General features: G+C 48.5%; 1 protein-coding gene across 1 annotated transcript; it reads right to left on the minus strand.

The window, feature by feature from the left end:
* Positions 1–9,321: 9,321 nt before the first annotated feature.
* On the minus strand, positions 9,322–19,898 carry LOC138776595 (uncharacterized). The gene is made up of 2 exons (XM_069956161.1): positions 19,282–19,898; positions 9,322–10,641 (listed from the first exon to the last, which is right to left on the minus strand). Exons 1-2 carry the CDS (start codon positions 19,856–19,858, stop codon positions 10,046–10,048), a joined length of 1,173 nt encoding a protein of 390 aa, XP_069812262.1. The 5' UTR covers positions 19,859–19,898; the 3' UTR covers positions 9,322–10,045.
* Between the last annotated feature and the right edge of the window lie 210 nt (positions 19,899–20,108).

Genomic DNA, 20,108 nt, shown 5'->3' on the forward strand with positions numbered 1-20,108 from the left:
ATAAATGGTTTGATCTACACCTGCCTGCACTTACCTTACCAGCTACCTACCTACGCTACCTACCTGGTTGCAAGCCTGGCTGCAACTAAGCTGCCTGCCCCTATATAGGCACCTATATATGTCATCGCTGCCTTGATGACATCACCCCAGCTAGCTGGATACGACCTTTGCCCTATGAGCTGGCTGGATATGAACTTTGACTTGTGTTGCCATGGCAACCAAGGCAGGACATTGCATTAGCAATGCCACCACTTTGTGCACGCCCCCAGAGAGCGGATAAGAACGGCCAGAGTGGCATGCACACACGGCTACGCACCCAGCAAGGGCTTTATTTTGGGTGGGGTAAGAGGTTTGGGCATGCATGCATCCACCCATCCACATAGTAAATGACTACTGTAAAAAAAAAAAAAAAAAAAAAAAAAAATGGGGTAACTTCTCAGAATCTTAGCAGTATGCAGAGGTCTATATTGGCCCCCCAAATATATAGAAATAAAATGGTTTGATCTACACCTGCCTGCACTTACCTTACCAGCTACCTACCTACGCTACCTACCTGGTTGCAAGCCTGGCTGCAACTAAGCTGCCTGCCCCTATATAGGCACCTATATATGTCATCGCTGCCTTGATGACATCACCCCAGCTAGCTGGATACGACCTTTGCCCTATGAGCTGGCTGGATATGAACTTTGACTTGTGTTGCCATGGCAACCAAGGCAGGACATTGCATTAGCAATGCCACCACTTTGTGCACGCCCCCAGAGAGCGGATAAGAACGGCCAGAGTGGCATGCACACACGGCTACGCACCCAGCAAGGGCTTTATTTTGGGTGGGGTAAGAGGTTTGGGCATGCATGCATCCACCCATCCACATAGTAAATGACTACTGTAAAAAAAAAAAAAAAAAAAAAAAAAAATGGGGTAACTTCTCAGAATCTTAGCAGTATGCAGAGGTCTATATTGGCCCCCCAAATATATAGAAATAAAATGGTTTGATCTACACCTGCCTGCACTTACCTTACCAGCTACCTACCTACGCTACCTACCTGGTTGCAAGCCTGGCTGCAACTAAGCTGCCTGCCCCTATATAGGCACCTATATATGTCATCGCTGCCTTGATGACATCACCCCAGCTAGCTGGATACGACCTTTGCCCTATGAGCTGGCTGGATATGAACTTTGACTTGTGTTGCCATGGCAACCAAGGCAGGACATTGCATTAGCAATGCCACCACTTTGTGCACGCCCCCAGAGAGCGGATAAGAACGGCCAGAGTGGCATGCACACACGGCTACGCACCCAGCAAGGGCTTTATTTTGGGTGGGGTAAGAGGTTTGGGCATGCATGCATCCACCCATCCACATAGTAAATGACTACTGTAAAAAAAAAAAAAAAAAAAAAAAAAAAATGGGGTAACTTCTCAGAATCTTAGCAGTATGCAGAGGTCTATATTGGCCCCCCAAATATATAGAAATAAAATGGTTTGATCTACACCTGCCTGCACTTACCTTACCAGCTACCTACCTACGCTACCTACCTGGTTGCAAGCCTGGCTGCAACTAAGCTGCCTGCCCCTATATAGGCACCTATATATGTCATCGCTGCCTTGATGACATCACCCCAGCTAGCTGGATACGACCTTTGCCCTATGAGCTGGCTGGATATGAACTTTGACTTGTGTTGCCATGGCAACCAAGGCAGGACATTGCATTAGCAATGCCACCACTTTGTGCACGCCCCCAGAGAGCGGATAAGAACGGCCAGAGTGGCATGCACACACGGCTACGCACCCAGCAAGGGCTTTATTTTGGGTGGGGTAAGAGGTTTGGGCATGCATGCATCCACCCATCCACATAGTAAATGACTACTGTAAAAAAAAAAAAAAAAAAAAAAAAAAAATGGGGTAACTTCTCAGAATCTTAGCAGTATGCAGAGGTCTATATTGGCCCCCCAAATATATAGAAATAAAATGGTTTGATCTACACCTGCCTGCACTTACCTTACCAGCTACCTACCTACGCTACCTACCTGGTTGCAAGCCTGGCTGCAACTAAGCTGCCTGCCCCTATATAGGCACCTATATATGTCATCGCTGCCTTGATGACATCACCCCAGCTAGCTGGATACGACCTTTGCCCTATGAGCTGGCTGGATATGAACTTTGACTTGTGTTGCCATGGCAACCAAGGCAGGACATTGCATTAGCAATGCCACCACTTTGTGCACGCCCCCAGAGAGCGGATAAGAACGGCCAGAGTGGCATGCACACACGGCTACGCACCCAGCAAGGGCTTTATTTTGGGTGGGGTAAGAGGTTTGGGCATGCATGCATCCACCCATCCACATAGTAAATGACTACTGTAAAAAAAAAAAAAAAAAAAAAAAAAATGGGGTAACTTCTCAGAATCTTAGCAGTATGCAGAGGTCTATATTGGCCCCCCAAATATATAGAAATAAAATGGTTTGATCTACACCTGCCTGCACTTACCTTACCAGCTACCTACCTACGCTACCTACCTGGTTGCAAGCCTGGCTGCAACTAAGCTGCCTGCCCCTATATAGGCACCTATATATGTCATCGCTGCCTTGATGACATCACCCCAGCTAGCTGGATACGACCTTTGCCCTATGAGCTGGCTGGATATGAACTTTGACTTGTGTTGCCATGGCAACCAAGGCAGGACATTGCATTAGCAATGCCACCACTTTGTGCACGCCCCCAGAGAGCGGATAAGAACGGCCAGAGTGGCATGCACACACGGCTACGCACCCAGCAAGGGCTTTATTTTGGGTGGGGTAAGAGGTTTGGGCATGCATGCATCCACCCATCCACATAGTAAATGACTACTGTAAAAAAAAAAAAAAAAAAAAAAAAAATGGGGTAACTTCTCAGAATCTTAGCAGTATGCAGAGGTCTATATTGGCCCCCCAAATATATAGAAATAAAATGGTTTGATCTACACCTGCCTGCACTTACCTTACCAGCTACCTACCTACGCTACCTACCTGGTTGCAAGCCTGGCTGCAACTAAGCTGCCTGCCCCTATATAGGCACCTATATATGTCATCGCTGCCTTGATGACATCACCCCAGCTAGCTGGATACGACCTTTGCCCTATGAGCTGGCTGGATATGAACTTTGACTTGTGTTGCCATGGCAACCAAGGCAGGACATTGCATTAGCAATGCCACCACTTTGTGCACGCCCCCAGAGAGCGGATAAGAACGGCCAGAGTGGCATGCACACACGGCTACGCACCCAGCAAGGGCTTTATTTTGGGTGGGGTAAGAGGTTTGGGCATGCATGCATCCACCCATCCACATAGTAAATGACTACTGTAAAAAAAAAAAAAAAAAAAAAAAAAAATGGGGTAACTTCTCAGAATCTTAGCAGTATGCAGAGGTCTATATTGGCCCCCCAAATATATAGAAATAAAATGGTTTGATCTACACCTGCCTGCACTTACCTTACCAGCTACCTACCTACGCTACCTACCTGGTTGCAAGCCTGGCTGCAACTAAGCTGCCTGCCCCTATATAGGCACCTATATATGTCATCGCTGCCTTGATGACATCACCCCAGCTAGCTGGATACGACCTTTGCCCTATGAGCTGGCTGGATATGAACTTTGACTTGTGTTGCCATGGCAACCAAGGCAGGACATTGCATTAGCAATGCCACCACTTTGTGCACGCCCCCAGAGAGCGGATAAGAACGGCCAGAGTGGCATGCACACACGGCTACGCACCCAGCAAGGGCTTTATTTTGGGTGGGGTAAGAGGTTTGGGCATGCATGCATCCACCCATCCACATAGTAAATGACTACTGTAAAAAAAAAAAAAAAAAAAAAAAAAAATGGGGTAACTTCTCAGAATCTTAGCAGTATGCAGAGGTCTATATTGGCCCCCCAAATATATAGAAATAAAATGGTTTGATCTACACCTGCCTGCACTTACCTTACCAGCTACCTACCTACGCTACCTACCTGGTTGCAAGCCTGGCTGCAACTAAGCTGCCTGCCCCTATATAGGCACCTATATATGTCATCGCTGCCTTGATGACATCACCCCAGCTAGCTGGATACGACCTTTGCCCTATGAGCTGGCTGGATATGAACTTTGACTTGTGTTGCCATGGCAACCAAGGCAGGACATTGCATTAGCAATGCCACCATTTTGTGCACGCCCCCAGAGAGCGGATAAGAACGGCCAGAGTGGCATGCACACACGGCTACGCACCCAGCAAGGGCTTTATTTTGGGTGGGGTAAGAGGTTTGGGCATGCATGCATCCACCCATCCACATAGTAAATGACTACTGTAAAAAAAAAAATAAAAAAAAAATAAAATGGGGTAACTTCTCAGAATCTTAGCAGTATGCAGAGGTCTATATTGGCCCCCCAAATATATAGAAATAAAATGGTTTGATCTACACCTGCCTGCACTTACCTTACCAGCTACCTACCTACGCTACCTACCTGGTTGCAAGCCTGGCTGCAACTAAGCTGCCTGCCCCTATATAGGCACCTATATATGTCATCGCTGCCTTGATGACATCACCCCAGCTAGCTGGATACGACCTTTGCCCTATGAGCTGGCTGGATATGAACGTTGACTTGTGTTGCCATGGCAACCAAGGCAGGACATTGCATTAGCAATGCCACCACTTTGTGCACGCCCCCAGAGAGCGGATAAGAACGGCCAGAGTGGCATGCACACACGGCTACGCACCCAGCAAGGGCTTTATTTTGGGTGGGGTAAGAGGTTTGGGCATGCATGCATCCACCCATCCACATAGTAAATGACTACTGTAAAAAAAAAAAAAAAAAAAAAAAAAAAAATGGGGTAACTTCTCAGAATCTTAGCAGTATGCAGATGTCTATATTGGCCCCCCAAATATATAGAAATAAAATGGTTTGATCTACAGCTGCCTGCACTTACCTTACCAGCTACCTACCTACGCTACCTACCTGGTTGCAAGCCTGGCTGCAACTAAGCTGCCTGCCCCTATATAGGCACCTATATATGTCATCGCTGCCTTGATGACATCACCCCAGCTAGCTGGATACGACCTTTGCCCTATGAGCTGGCTGGATATGAACTTTGACTTGTGTTGCCATGGCAACCAAGGCAGGACATTGCATTAGCAATGCCACCACTTTGTGCACGCCCCCAGAGAGCGGATAAGAACGGCCAGAGTGGCATGCACACACGGCTACGCACCCAGCAAGGGCTTTATTTTGGGTGGGGTAAGAGGTTTGGGCATGCATGCATCCACCCATCCACATAGTAAATGACTACTGTAAAAAAAAAAAAAAAAAAAAAAAAAAAAAATGGGGTAACTTCTCATCTCAGAATCTTAGCAGTATGCAGAGGTCTATATTGGCCCCCCAAATATATAGAAATAAAATGGTTTGATCTACACCTGCCTGCACTTACCTTACCAGCTACCTACCTACGCTACCTACCTGGTTGCAAGCCTGGCTGCAACTAAGCTGCCTGCCCCTATATAGGCACCTATATATGTCATCGCTGCCTTGATGACATCACCCCAGCTAGCTGGATACGACCTTTGCCCTATGAGCTGGCTGGATATGAACTTTGACTTGTGTTGCCATGGCAACCAAGGCAGGACATTGCATTAGCAATGCCACCACTTTGTGCACGCCCCCAGAGAGCGGATAAGAACGGCCAGAGTGGCATGCACACACGGCTACGCACCCAGCAAGGGCTTTATTTTGGGTGGGGTAAGAGGTTTGGGCATGCATGCATCCACCCATCCACATAGTAAATGACTACTGTAAAAAAAAAAAAAAAAAAAAAAATGGGGTAACTTCTCAGAATCTTAGCAGTATGCAGAGGTCTATATTGGCCCCCCAAATATATAGAAATAAAATGGTTTGATCTACACCTGCCTGCACTTACCTTACCAGCTACCTACCTACGCTACCTACCTGGTTGCAAGCCTGGCTGCAACTAAGCTGCCTGCCCCTATATAGGCACCTATATATGTCATCGCTGCCTTGATGACATCACCCCAGCTAGCTGGATACGACCTTTGCCCTATGAGCTGGCTGGATATGAACTTTGACTTGTGTTGCCATGGCAACCAAGGCAGGACATTGCATTAGCAATGCCACCACTTTGTGCACGCCCCCAGAGAGCGGATAAGAACGGCCAGAGTGGCATGCACACACGGCTACGCACCCAGCAAGGGCTTTATTTTGGGTGGGGTAAGAGGTTTGGGCATGCATGCATCCACCCATCCACATAGTAAATGACTACTGTAAAAAAAAAAAAAAAAAAAAAAAAAATGGGGTAACTTCTCAGAATCTTAGCAGTATGCAGAGGTCTATATTGGCCCCCCAAATATATAGAAATAAAATGGTTTGATCTACACCTGCCTGCACTTACCTTACCAGCTACCTACCTACGCTACCTACCTGGTTGCAAGCCTGGCTGCAACTAAGCTGCCTGCCCCTATATAGGCACCTATATATGTCATCGCTGCCTTGATGACATCACCCCAGCTAGCTGGATACGACCTTTGCCCTATGAGCTGGCTGGATATGAACTTTGACTTGTGTTGCCATGGCAACCAAGGCAGGACATTGCATTAGCAATGCCACCACTTTGTGCACGCCCCCAGAGAGCGGATAAGAACGGCCAGAGTGGCATGCACACACGGCTACGCACCCAGCAAGGGCTTTATTTTGGGTGGGGTAGGAGGTTTGGGCATGCATGCATCCACCCATCCACATAGTAAATGACTACTGTAAAAAAAAAAAAAAAAAAAAAAAAAAAAAATGGGGTAACTTCTCAGAATCTTAGCAGTATGCAGAGGTCTATATTGGCCCCCCAAATATATAGAAATAAAATGGTTTGATCTACACCTGCCTGCACTTACCTTACCAGCTACCTACCTACGCTACCTACCTGGTTGCAAGCCTGGCTGCAACTAAGCTGCCTGCCCCTATATAGGCACCTATATATGTCATCGCTGCCTTGATGACATCACCCCAGCTAGCTGGATACGACCTTTGCCCTATGAGCTGGCTGGATATGAACTTTGACTTGTGTTGCCATGGCAACCAAGGCAGGACATTGCATTAGCAATGCCACCACTTTGTGCACGCCCCCAGAGAGCGGATAAGAACGGCCAGAGTGGCATGCACACACGGCTACGCACCCAGCAAGGGCTTTATTTTGGGTGGGGTAAGAGGTTTGGGCATGCATGCATCCACCCATCCACATAGTAAATGACTACTGTAAAAAAAAAAAAAAAAAAAAATGGGGTAACTTCTCAGAATCTTAGCAGTATGCAGAGGTCTATATTGGCCCCCCAAATATATAGAAATAAAATGGTTTGATCTACACCTGCCTGCACTTACCTTACCAGCTACCTACCTACGCTACCTACCTGGTTGCAAGCCTGGCTGCAACTAAGCTGCCTGCCCCTATATAGGCACCTATATATGTCATCGCTGCCTTGATGACATCACCCCAGCTAGCTGGATACGACCTTTGCCCTATGAGCTGGCTGGATATGAACTTTGACTTGTGTTGCCATGGCAACCAAGGCAGGACATTGCATTAGCAATGCCACCACTTTGTGCACGCCCCCAGAGAGCGGATAAGAACGGCCAGAGTGGCATGCACACACGGCTACGCACCCAGCAAGGGCTTTATTTTGGGTGGGGTAAGAGGTTTGGGCATGCATGCATCCACCCATCCACATAGTAAATGACTACTGTAAAAAAAAAAAAATGGGGTAACTTCTCAGAATCTTAGCAGTATGCAGAGGTCTATATTGGCCCCCCAAATATATAGAAATAAAATGGTTTGATCTACACCTGCCTGCACTTACCTTACCAGCTACCTACCTACGCTACCTACCTGGTTGCAAGCCTGGCTGCAACTAAGCTGCCTGCCCCTATATAGGCACCTATATATGTCATCGCTGCCTTGATGACATCACCCCAGCTAGCTGGATACGACCTTTGCCCTATGAGCTGGCTGGATATGAACTTTGACTTGTGTTGCCATGGCAACCAAGGCAGGACATTGCATTAGCAATGCCACCACTTTGTGCACGCCCCCAGAGAGCGGATAAGAACGGCCAGAGTGGCATGCACACACGGCTACGCACCCAGCAAGGGCTTTATTTTGGGTGGGGTAAGAGGTTTGGGCATGCATGCATCCACCCATCCACATAGTAAATGACTACTGTAAAAAAAAAAAAAAAAAAAAAAAAAAAAAAAGGGGTAACTTCTCAGAATCTTAGCAGTATGCAGAGGTCTATATTGGCCCCCCAAATATATAGAAATAAAATGGTTTGATCTACACCTGCCTGCACTTACCTTACCAGCTACCTACCTACGCTACCTACCTGGTTGCAAGCCTGGCTGCAACTAAGCTGCCTGCCCCTATATAGGCACCTATATATGTCATCGCTGCCTTGATGACATCACCCCAGCTAGCTGGATACGACCTTTGCCCTATGAGCTGGCTGGATATGAACTTTGACTTGTGTTGCCATGGCAACCAAGGCAGGACATTGCATTAGCAATGCCACCACTTTGTGCACGCCCCCAGAGAGCGGATAAGAACGGCCAGAGTGGCATGCACACACGGCTACGCACCCAGCAAGGGCTTTATTTTGGGTGGGGTAAGAGGTTTGGGCATGCATGCATCCACCCATCCACATAGTAAATGACTACTGTAAAAAAAAAAAAAAATGGGGTAACTTCTCAGAATCTTAGCAGTATGCAGAGGTCTATATTGGCCCCCCAAATATATAGAAATAAAATGGTTTGATCTACACCTGCCTGCACTTACCTTACCAGCTACCTACCTACGCTACCTACCTGGTTGCAAGCCTGGCTGCAACTAAGCTGCCTGCCCCTATATAGGCACCTATATATGTCATCGCTGCCTTGATGACATCACCCCAGCTAGCTGGATACGACCTTTGCCCTATGAGCTGGCTGGATATGAACTTTGACTTGTGTTGCCATGGCAACCAAGGCAGGACATTGCATTAGCAATGCCACCACTTTGTGCACGCCCCCAGAGAGCGGATAAGAACGGCCAGAGTGGCATGCACACACGGCTACGCACCCAGCAAGGGCTTTATTTTGGGTGGGGTAAGAGGTTTGGGCATGCATGCATCCACCCATCCACATAGTAAATGACTACTGTAAAAAAAAAAAAAAAAAAAAATGGGGTAACTTCTCACGGAAGTGCAGGCCCCATGCCCCCCACTTACACCTAATAAATAATGACGCAACAACTGTTACAGTGGATAAAATTTATGGCCGCGGATCTTCATAAGGGTTTACAAGAATAAGAATAAATAATTAAATAAACATATAAATAGCAGAATCTTTTAACCACATAAGTCCATGAACTAAACATCCAGCCCAGCAAAGACTGGGCGATTACACCCCTCTATGAAGTCCGCGACAGTCTCGAGATCTATTAACCCCCAGGGAGGGAGGGCGGGGGCTTCTCCCAGGGATCAACGCCGACTGAGCCTATAGCCGGCAAAACAGCCCTTAAATTCAAAACCGTCTTCCCGCACTTTTCTTCAACAGCCAATCAGCTGATCTTTCACCTTTGGCTCTTGCCTGTTGACCAATCAGCTGATGACCTTAGGCGAATATTCTGGAAGGTCTGCACCATCTGTAAGGGAATAAGAGGGGGGGGGGGAAGAGCGAAGTAACGGGACAGACCATTTCTGTCCCAAGCCCAGAAAAGGGGGGGGGGGGGGGGGGCGCAATTCCGTGTGTCCCCCCAATAATTTGGGGGGGCCCTGGCACGGAAGTGCAGGCCCCATGCCCCCCACTTACACCTAATAAATAAAGACGCAACAACTGTTACAGTGGATAAAATTTATGGCCGCGGATCTTCATAAGGGTTTACAAGAATAAGAATAAATAATTAAATAAACATATAAATAGCAGAATCTTTTAACCACATAAGTCCATGAACTAAACATCCAGCCCAGCAAAGACTGGGCGATTACACCCACAAGCCTGCGACCAAAGGTCACAGGCCCCCCCCTCTAAGAAGAACCGCAGCTGCAACCTCAATCATAGACTGTAAATCTGCATTAAATATATCCATGCCGATCTCCGACAGGTGAACCAAGTCCGACCAATAGAGCCCGGGTAAAAAACCTTCCAGCTCCAAATGTCGGAAGGAAAACCCGCCAACAGCCGGCATGAATTTCTCAATGTTATGGTTGATGCGCTTGCGAATGCGCTCACAATACATCAACTGTTTAACTTTCCATTCAAACCTGGGAATGATTTCAGAAAACCCCAGACACACTTGAGGGAACAGAGATTTGATCATTGACAAATCCCTCTTCATCTCCTCTATTAGTACCTCCGTCCTAACTCGGCTCACGTCATTGCCCCCAAGATGCACCAATAAGATGTCAGGAGGGGGGAATGAAGTAGCTAAACGTAGCACCTTGGTGTACAATTCCCGCCATTTTAACCCTCTATAACCAAACCAGTAAATATTAAAAACAGTAGTGTCAAACGCTAAAGATGCTGAATACGAACGTGCTGCTGCTCTGGTTTCAGCCCAGTAAACAAAAGAATGTCCGACTATCCATACACTGTACTGTCTAACACCTGAAAACAAGTAGAAAAGTTAGGATACTACTAAACTAGGACGGACATATATCTTATATCTATTGGAGCTCCAACGGCCTATACGCTTAATTACTTGTTCCTGTAGACCCAACGCAGCCGCCTCAGTGGCTGCACCAATCCTGAATGAGTGACTGCTAATTTTAAACTGAGACAAACCCAAGGAAAGCAAACATTTCTTCAGGACCGCATTAAATTGAAAAGCTGTCAAAAAGGACCAATCCTCATGTAATAAAAGTACCCCATCAACCGGAGGGCGGATTGCTAAATACTCTTTCATAGCTCTAACAGGACAGATATTCGAACCAACATAACGATTAATCCTTAATAGAGAACCCTTCCCCTGCGTATCCGTTTTGGAGAAACGAATCAATAACAGTAAACTATCCCTCTCTAATTTGACATCTGAAAACAACAGACCAGAAACCACTGTCTTACTTTTTGCTACAAGTTCACTAATTCTAAGGGCTGCAAAGAAGGCTAAGCAGAAAGCTACTTTAAATAAAGTGACCTCAAACTGAGATAAACAAACCTCCTGCAACACTCCACAGATTCTGGCTAATAGCTCTACAGAAATGGGCAGGCCCGGACTGGTAATCTGGCAAGGCGGGCAAATGCCCGCTGGGCTGGCCAGATTACCAGTCCGTGGGCCGCCCGGCTGTCTTATCACCGCTTATCACCGCTGCGGTCCGCTCCTGACATGCTCCTCCGCTCCAATCCAATCAACGTGGGGCCGATGCGGCCCCTCGTTGATTGGCGGAGCACGTCAGGAGCGGGCCAGCCGAGGCGAGGTGAGCGGGCTGTGGTGGCCGGAGGGGGCTGCGGTGGCGTGTCTCTGCCCTGTTATCCCCCCCCCCCAAGTGCCGAGGGCCGCAGACGTGCCGCGCGCAGGCACGTCTGCAGCCACCTCCACCAGGCCCCCAGCGGTGACGTCACTTCCCTGACGCGCCGCTGAGGACCTGGAGGAGAGAGAGGACGAGCCGCCGCCGCCGTGGACCGAAGATGCAGCCGAGGAAGAAGCTGCTGGGAGCGAGGTGAGGTGAGAATGTTTTTTTTTTTTTTTTTTTTAACCCCTTCACATGTGGCCATGCAGGGGGGCTATTCTATATAGGAGGGGGGTGCAGGGGGGGCTATTCCATATTGGAGGAGGATGCAGGGGGTCTATTCTATACAGGAGGGGGTGCAGGGGGCTATTCTATATAGGAGGGGGTGCAGGGGGGCTATTCTATATGGGAGGGGGATGCAGGGGGCTATTCTATACAGGAGGGGGTGCAGGGGGCTATTCTATATAGGAGGGGGTGCAGGGGGGCTATTCTATATGGGAGGGGGATGCAGGGGGGCTATTCTATATAGGAGGGGGATGCAGGGGGGCTATTCTATATGGAGGGGGATGCAGGGGGCTATTCTATAGAGGAGGGGGTGCAGGGGGCTATTCTATATAGGAGGGGGTGCAGGGGGGCTATTCTATATGGGAGGGGGATGCAGGGGGGCTATTCTATACAGGAGGGGGATGCAGGGGGGCTATTCTATATGGAGGGGGATGCAGGGGGCTATTCTATAGAGGAGGGGGTGCAGGGGGCTATTCTATATAGGAGGGGGTGCAGGGGGGCTATTCTATATGGGAGGGGGATGCAGGGGGGCTATTCTATACAGGAGGGGGATGCAGGGGGCTATTCTATAGAGGAGGGGGTGCAGGGGGCTATTCTATACAGGAGGGGGTGCAGGGGGCTATTCTATACAGGAGGGGGTGCAGGGGGCTATTCTATATGGGGAGGGGATGCAGGAGGGCTATTCTATATAGGAGGGGGATGCAGGGGGCTATTCTATACAGGAGGGGTGCAGGGGGCTATTCTATATGGGAGGGGGGTGCAGGGGGCTATTCTATACAGGAGGGGGTGCAGGGGGGCTATTCTATATGGGAGGGGGATGCAGGGGGGCTATTCTATACAGGAGGGGGTGCAGGGGGCTATTCTATATGGGAGGGGGGTGCAGGGGGGCCATTCTATATGGGAGGGGGATGCAGGGGGCTATTCTATATGGGGGGATGCAGGGGGCTATTCTATATGGGGGGGATGCAGGGGGGCTATTCTATATGGGGGGATGCAGGGGGCTATTCTATATGGGGGGGATGCATGGGGGCTATTCTATACAGGAGGGGGTGCAGGGGGCTATTCCATATGGGAGGGGGGTGCAGGGGGGCCATTCTATATGGGAGGGGGATGCAGGGGGCTATTCTATATGGGAGGGGGATGCAGGGGGGCTATTCTGTATTGGAGGGGTATGCAGGGGGCTATTCTATACAGGAGGGGGATGCAGGGGGGCTATTCTATATAGGAGGGGGGTGCAGGGGGGCTATTCTATACAGGAGGGGATGCAGGGGGCTATTCTATATGGGAGGGGGATGCAGGGGGCTATTCTATATGGGAGGGGGATGCAGGGGGCTATTCTGTATAGGAGGGGGGTGCAGGGGGGCTATTCTGTATGGGAGGGGGATGCAGGGGGGCTATTCTATATGGGAGGGGGATGCAGGGGGGCTATTCTATATGGGAGGGGGATGCAGGGGGGCTATTCTATACAGGAGGGGGATGCAGGGGGCTATTCTTTATGGGAGGGGGATGCAGGGGGCTATTCCATATGGGAGGGGGATGCAGGGGGGCTATTCTATACAGGAGGGGGGTGCAGGGGGGCTATTCTGTATGGGAGGGGGATGCAGGGGGGCTATTCTATATAGGAGGGGGGTGCAGGGGGGCTATTCTATATGGGAGGGGGATGCAGGGGGGCTATTCTGTATGGGAGGGGGATGCAGGGGGGCTATTCTATATAGGAGGGGGGTGCAGGGGGGCTATTCTATATGGGAGGGGGATGCAGGGGGCTATTCTATATGGGAGGGGGATGCAGGGGGCTATTCTATATTGGAGGGGGATGCAGGGGGGGCTATTCTATATGGGAGGGGGATGCAGGGGGGCTATTCTGTATGGGAGGGGGATGCAGGGGGGCTATTCTATACAGGAGGGGATGCAGGGGGCTATTCTATATGGGAGGGGGATGCAGGGGACTATTCTATATGGGAGGGGGATGCAGGGGGCTATTCTATATGGAGGGGATGCAGGGGGCTATTCTATATGGGAGGGGATGCAGGGGGGCTATTCTATATGGGGGGATGTACAGCAGGGGGGCTATTCTATATAGGGGGATGTACAGCAGGGGGTCTATTCTATATGGGGGGATGTACAGCGGGGGGGGCTATTCTATATGGGGGGATGTACAGCGGGGGGGGGGGGCTATTCTATATGGGGTTATGCAGGGGGGGCTATTCTATATGGAGGGATGTATAGATGAGGATGTTGCTGGAGCATGAAGCCTAAAATGTCTGTCTGGCAGATCCCGTGGAGAGGAGTCCTGGCCAGAGAAGCCTTCATGATGGCCGGAGCCAGATGGAGAAGAAAAGGAAAAGTGGACATCTGGTCATGCAGAGAAGACGCCTACTGTGAGTGACAGGATGTAATTGCACTATAATCACTTATCAGGTCTGCAGAACCTTTATACAGCTGGGATCTACCTCAGTATCAGGGGTGTCACACTCCGGCCCTCCAGGTGTTGCAAAACTACAATTCCCACCATGCTTTAGCTGTCCAGGCATGATGGGATTTGTAGTTCTGTAACAGCTGGAGGGCCGGAGTGTGACATCTGTGTTCTATTGTCACTGTTCTGGGAGAATATTGGTCTTTATATAGTGGCTGTTATTTGGTGCCAGTATAGTGGTATTATCCAGTCACTGTATGCTGCGGGCAGTGGGCATGGTGTGATGGTATGGTGAGGGTATTATCCAGTCACCGTATGCTGAGGGTAGTGGGCATGGTGTGATGGTATAGTGGTATTATCCAGTCACTGTATGGTGAGGGTAGTGGGCATGGTGTGATGGTATAGTGGTATTATCCAGTCACCGTATGCTGAGGGTAGTGGGCATGGTGTGATGGTATAATGGTATTATCCAGTCACTGTATGGTGAGGGTAGTGGGCATGGTGTGATGGTATAGTGGTATTATCCAGTCACTGTATGGTGAGGGTAGTGGGCATGGTGTGATGGTATAGTGGTATTATCCAGTCACTGTATGGTGAGGGTAGTGGGCATGGTGTGATGGTATAGGGGTATTATCCAGTCACTGTATGGTGAGGGTAGTGGGCATGGTGTGATGGTTACATAGTTACATAGTTAATACGGTTGAAAAAAGACACATGTCCATCAACCAAGGAGGGGATGGATACAGGGAAGCGGGAGGGGTGATATGTTCTATACATATGCATCTATATAATTTTGGTCTAAGAACTTGTCTAGCCCTGTTTTGAAGCCCTCTACTGTTTTTGCTGTGACCAGATCCTGTGGTAGACTGTTCCACAGATTCACAGTTCTCATGGTAATAGTGGTATTATCCAGTCACTGTATGGTGAGGGTAGTGGGCATGGTGTGGTGGTATAGTGGTATTATCCAGTCACTGTATGGTGAGGGTAGTGGGCATGGTGTGGTGGTATAGTGGTATTATCCAGTCACCGTATGCTGAGGGTAGTGGGCATGGTGTGATGGTATAGTGGTATTATCCAGTCACTGTATGGTGAGAGTAGTGGGCATGGTGTGATGGTATTACTCGTATTATTGGTAATATTAGTGTTGTATATAGTGGATTGTATTCAGTCACAGTGTAGCGATATTAGTCATTATGTGGTGATAATGGCAGTGCTCATGGTGTGGTGATATTATTTGTTACTTATATACTGGTAGTATTGGCAGTATTGGTGGGTTTGCTTAATAACAGTATGGCAGTAACGGGTACACTATGGTGATATTTGCTTACTGGTGTTATTAACTATGACACTGTTATCATGCACATAAAATTCTTACCTATGTTACCATTATATATCCTTCAATTTTTCATGGGGCCCTACTGATAGATAGATGGATAGATAGATATCCAGTAGGAAATGGCTATCTAGCAGCTTATTATGTAGCTTTGACCGCCATTATATGGTGTGCAAACATAGTCAGGATAAAAGGGATTTAAAAAATATAGTAACTTTTGTCCAAAAACAGCACCATCCTGTCCTCAGTGTATGGTTATTACAAATTGGCTCCATTCACTTCAATGGAACTGAGCTGCAATACCTCACACAAACTGAAGAAGAGTGTGGCGCTATTTCTGGAAGAAGGTGGCCATGTTTTTCTCCTATAAAGGGAATCTGTGAGGTCCGTACCAGGTCTAGGGCTGTAGATCTCAGCAGACAGATGTGAGCGAGATATCACAGACAGGACCTTTAGTCCAGTGTAAACTTATATAATTGTCCTTTTCATTTCCAACTAAAGTTTCACAACAGCAGCGGCAGCAGCAGCACCCTATACGTCCATCAGTCAGAGCAGGAAGGGGCGGGGCAGAAGGTGCTGCTGTGGCTCCACCTCTGTGACACTTCAGCTGGTAATGAAAAGAACGATTATAGAGGTTTACACTGGACTAAAGATCCAGTCCCTGATCTGTACGCTGGGATCTACAGCTGTGTACCTGGAATAGACCCCACAGGTTTCCTTTAAGGGCACGTTCATACCTAATCCAATGCGGATTTGATGCTTCTGATTTAATCAGTTGAATGAGTGCATATATATGCCACATCAAATCCACAGCAGATCATGTTATAGCATTGTTTTTAGGTGCTGATGGTGGGGTTCACATGTTTAAGGGAGTAGTGGGGACATGGATAAATGAAGCAGAATTTGCTACAGCTCGTATTTTACATGGCTATCCATGATATATAGGGAAGGATATGGTATGTGGGCTGCTGGGGTTTGATTGCCAGGGCTGATTTTAAGTCCCAGTCCGGCCCTGGAAATGGGCCTCCGTAATTCCCCTGCCGGAGTTCTTTTCCTGTAACCCTTCAACGCTTGGGACACGGGAAAATAACTCACCAAACTCTGACCTCCAAATAACTTCAAGAAAAATGAAATACCCGCTAAGTGCTTAGATAAAGTAGAGAATGACCAACCCCTAGCCGCTACATGTTCCAAATAGGCTAAAGCCAACCAAACATCCCCTTCTAAATACTCTACGTTTCTGGCTAGACAGAAGTGTTTCCACTCCAGCCATGCAGCTGAATACACAGCCCATGTTCTGCTGGAAACCGAATTACACAAGAGACTAGGCACTATTCCCATATGAGGTCCCACAGATGACTCGGGCAGGGCACACCTTCCAGATCCGCTCCTGGGGCCAGATTCCGGAACACTGTGAACTGTCGACGAGACAATGAGTCAGCAATTGAATTCTTCTTACCCTCCAAATACACAGCTTTAAGCCAAATATTAAAAGTTAAGCAACACAATACTAGATGGCGTAACAGTTTTACCACTTCTGGTGACTTGGATGATAAGCAGTTGACAGCAAATATGACGCCTTTATTATCTGATCGTAGTAAAATCCTCTTATTCCTAAAGAACCTACCCCATACAACTATAGCCACTAAAACCGGGAAGAGCTCTAATAATACTATGTTCTTAACTAACTCATGCGCTACCCAAGATTCAGGCCACGCCTCCGCTGACCATTTCCCATCCCAAAAGGCGCCATAACCCAGAGACCCTGCTGCATCCGTAAATAAAGCTAGTGACTCTGCATCCACGAATTCTTCTTGCCACACTGACCTACCGTTGAAGCGACATAAAAACTCATGCCACATACTAAGGTCTTCCTTCAATGACTTGCTAAGTCTAATGTGCGCATAAGGCGACTTGAGCCCTGCCGTAGCTAAATACAGTCTCCTTGAAAAAACCCGTCCCATAGGAATCACCCTTAAAGCAAAGTTTAGCAGGCCTAGGAGTGATTGCATCTCTTTCAACAAGACTTTTTTCTTGACTAGGAACTGTAACAATAACGATTTTAATCTGTCCAGTTTATCTGGTGGCAAACGAAACTCCATGTTGATTGAATCTATGGTTACACCCAAGAAATCTAGACAATTACAGGGGGAAACTGTTTTTTCTTCTGCTAAGGGGATACCAAACTCATATGTCACTAAACGGAACCTCTCTAATAACTTAAAACATGCATCCGAACCAGCCTTCCCAACAAACAAATAATCATCAAGGTAGTGAATGATCCCGCCCTCTGGCATCCCAAAACTAGCTACCCATTCTATAAAACATGCAAAACTCTCAAAGTAAAAACACAATAAAGTAAACCCCATAGGCAAACATTTGTCATAGTAAAAACTGCCTTCAAAAAAGAAACCTAATGAATTATAACCTAGTGGACTAACAGGCAAGAGTCTGAAAGCCGACTTGATGTCGCTTTTTGCCAGTAATGCTCCTGTACCACAGCATCTCAATAAGGACAAAGCATCCTCAAAGGATGCATATACCACAGAAGCATCACTCCTGTCCGTTAATGCATTTAGAGAGTCACCTAACGGAAAAGACAAGTGATGTATCAAACGGTACGAATTAGGTTCCCTTTTAGGTACAATCCCCAGGGGAGATATCCTGAAATCAGGAAAAGGAGGAGCCGGGAAAGGCCCAGCTACCCTCCCTTCCCTGACCTCTTTGAAAATTTTTTCTCTAACAATGTTAACATAACGATCTACTGATTTTAAGTTTTCAACTATAACACATCCGGAACCCGTAAAGGCTGGTACATGAAAGCCTTGAGAGAAGCCAGTGTATATGAGCTCAGCTTTCCGTCTGTCTGGGTAAATTTCTAGCCATGGAGACATTTTTTGTAGTCTCACTGGCGTCGACACTTTTGGCAACAGCCTCCCTAGTGGAGGGCTGTTGTGCTGCCTGAGCGGCTTTCTTGAAACATCTCGCCATGGAGTGCTGCCCTCCACAGTGCGAGCACTCATGGCGGTACTTACAGCTGGCAGCCCACTTACATTGGCCCTCATTGTATGCGAAGCAATGTCCTTTACGAAAATTAGAAGCATTAGACGGTTGTTTAAACGTTCCAGATTTTTGTGGCAACATTAAGTTTAGCCATAAGCCAACATCTTTTGTACCAAGCCTCATAGTAGGGTGAACAGCTAGTTTCTGACGGAACATTTCGTCATATGTATACCAGGCCATACCGCCAAAATGACGGTATGCCTCTAAAACGCTATCCAGATGTTGGAATAGGGCAGAACACAATTCAGGGCGTTTCTCACCCAAAACAGCACTGTAAATCGAAAAACCTTGTATCCAATTAAAAATGGACCGAGGTGCACGCCTGCGGTCCTCCTCCTTGTCGTTATCTTTTTTATCAGCTTTAACAACCGTTTCTTTAGCAGATGGTAACAAAGAAATAATATCCACAAACTCCCCTTTCCATATTTTTTCCTTAATGACAATACTTAAATGGTAACCCAGGGGAGACAATTCACATGTAAGCGCTTCTTTGGCGCAAATCTCAGAAATACCAGCACCTTTTTCAAATGAAGGAGGTACAGCTCGCTCAGGTAACAAAGTCGGCATAGCCGTACTATCCCACACATTGGCCAAAGGAGGCATAACTGAAGCCCCCTTTGCCAATATACTGCAGAACTGCTTAACAGATGGATTAGCAATTAACATTGACAATTCGGACATGGCAGCGTTAACTGCCGACTCACCCACAGCTGAAGATGAAGGTCCTGGTTGCTGCGGTGCTGGATTTGAAGCTGTAGGAAGCGATGGCTCAACAGCAGCTGGAGACCTGGCGTGACCCCTGGAGTGCCTACGAGAGTGCCCGGAGGAGTGTCTGCCAGAGCGCCTGGAGTGACTACTGGAATGCCCGCTGCTGCGCTGCCTGTCTGATCTGCCCGAGCCTCTGGTTGCTGACCTGCCGTCTCTGGAACCACCTTCTGAGTGCCGGCTTGTTGCTGAGGCTCCCCTATCTCCGCGATCTCTGCTTCTCGGGCGTGCTTCAGGGGGGGCCGACGGAGGCGGGGCATTTGTAGCTCTTTTACCCCTCCGCCTCCTTTTAGCCGGCCGCTCCCCCCTCAGCGCACCCTCACCAACCTCCGCTCCGCCGGTCGCATCACCGCCTTGCTCGTCCTGTCTAGGGGGCAGGATCCGGCAGATCACTCTTGAGGGACCGGGCTCTTCAGCTCTGGGCACATCCTCCAGACACCTCCGAAGCCAGGCCTCGCCGCCGGAGCTTTCCGCTTTTTTGATGAGGGCCGCCAGCAGCTCTTCCATTGCCGCCATCCCGGACCGGAAATAGGGCGGCTGGGAACTAGTGACGACACCGGGACTCCTCCTACCGATTCCTCCGCCAATCGCTGAACCGGATGCCGAGGTGAGGCTTGCTTCGTCACTCCTGAGACGGCTTGACCTCGACGCACTCCCGGGATAGGACGGCTTGACCACGTCGCGCTCCGCCTCAGCTCCTCCTGTTCCTGTTGCCTCGCCGCTGCCGCCGCTCACTCCTCTGTCCGCGCCGCCGCTTCACCTCACC

Source organism: Dendropsophus ebraccatus, unplaced genomic scaffold (assembly GCF_027789765.1).
Source record: "Dendropsophus ebraccatus isolate aDenEbr1 unplaced genomic scaffold, aDenEbr1.pat pat_scaffold_459_ctg1, whole genome shotgun sequence".
NCBI classification, from domain to species: domain Eukaryota; kingdom Metazoa; phylum Chordata; class Amphibia; order Anura; family Hylidae; genus Dendropsophus; species Dendropsophus ebraccatus.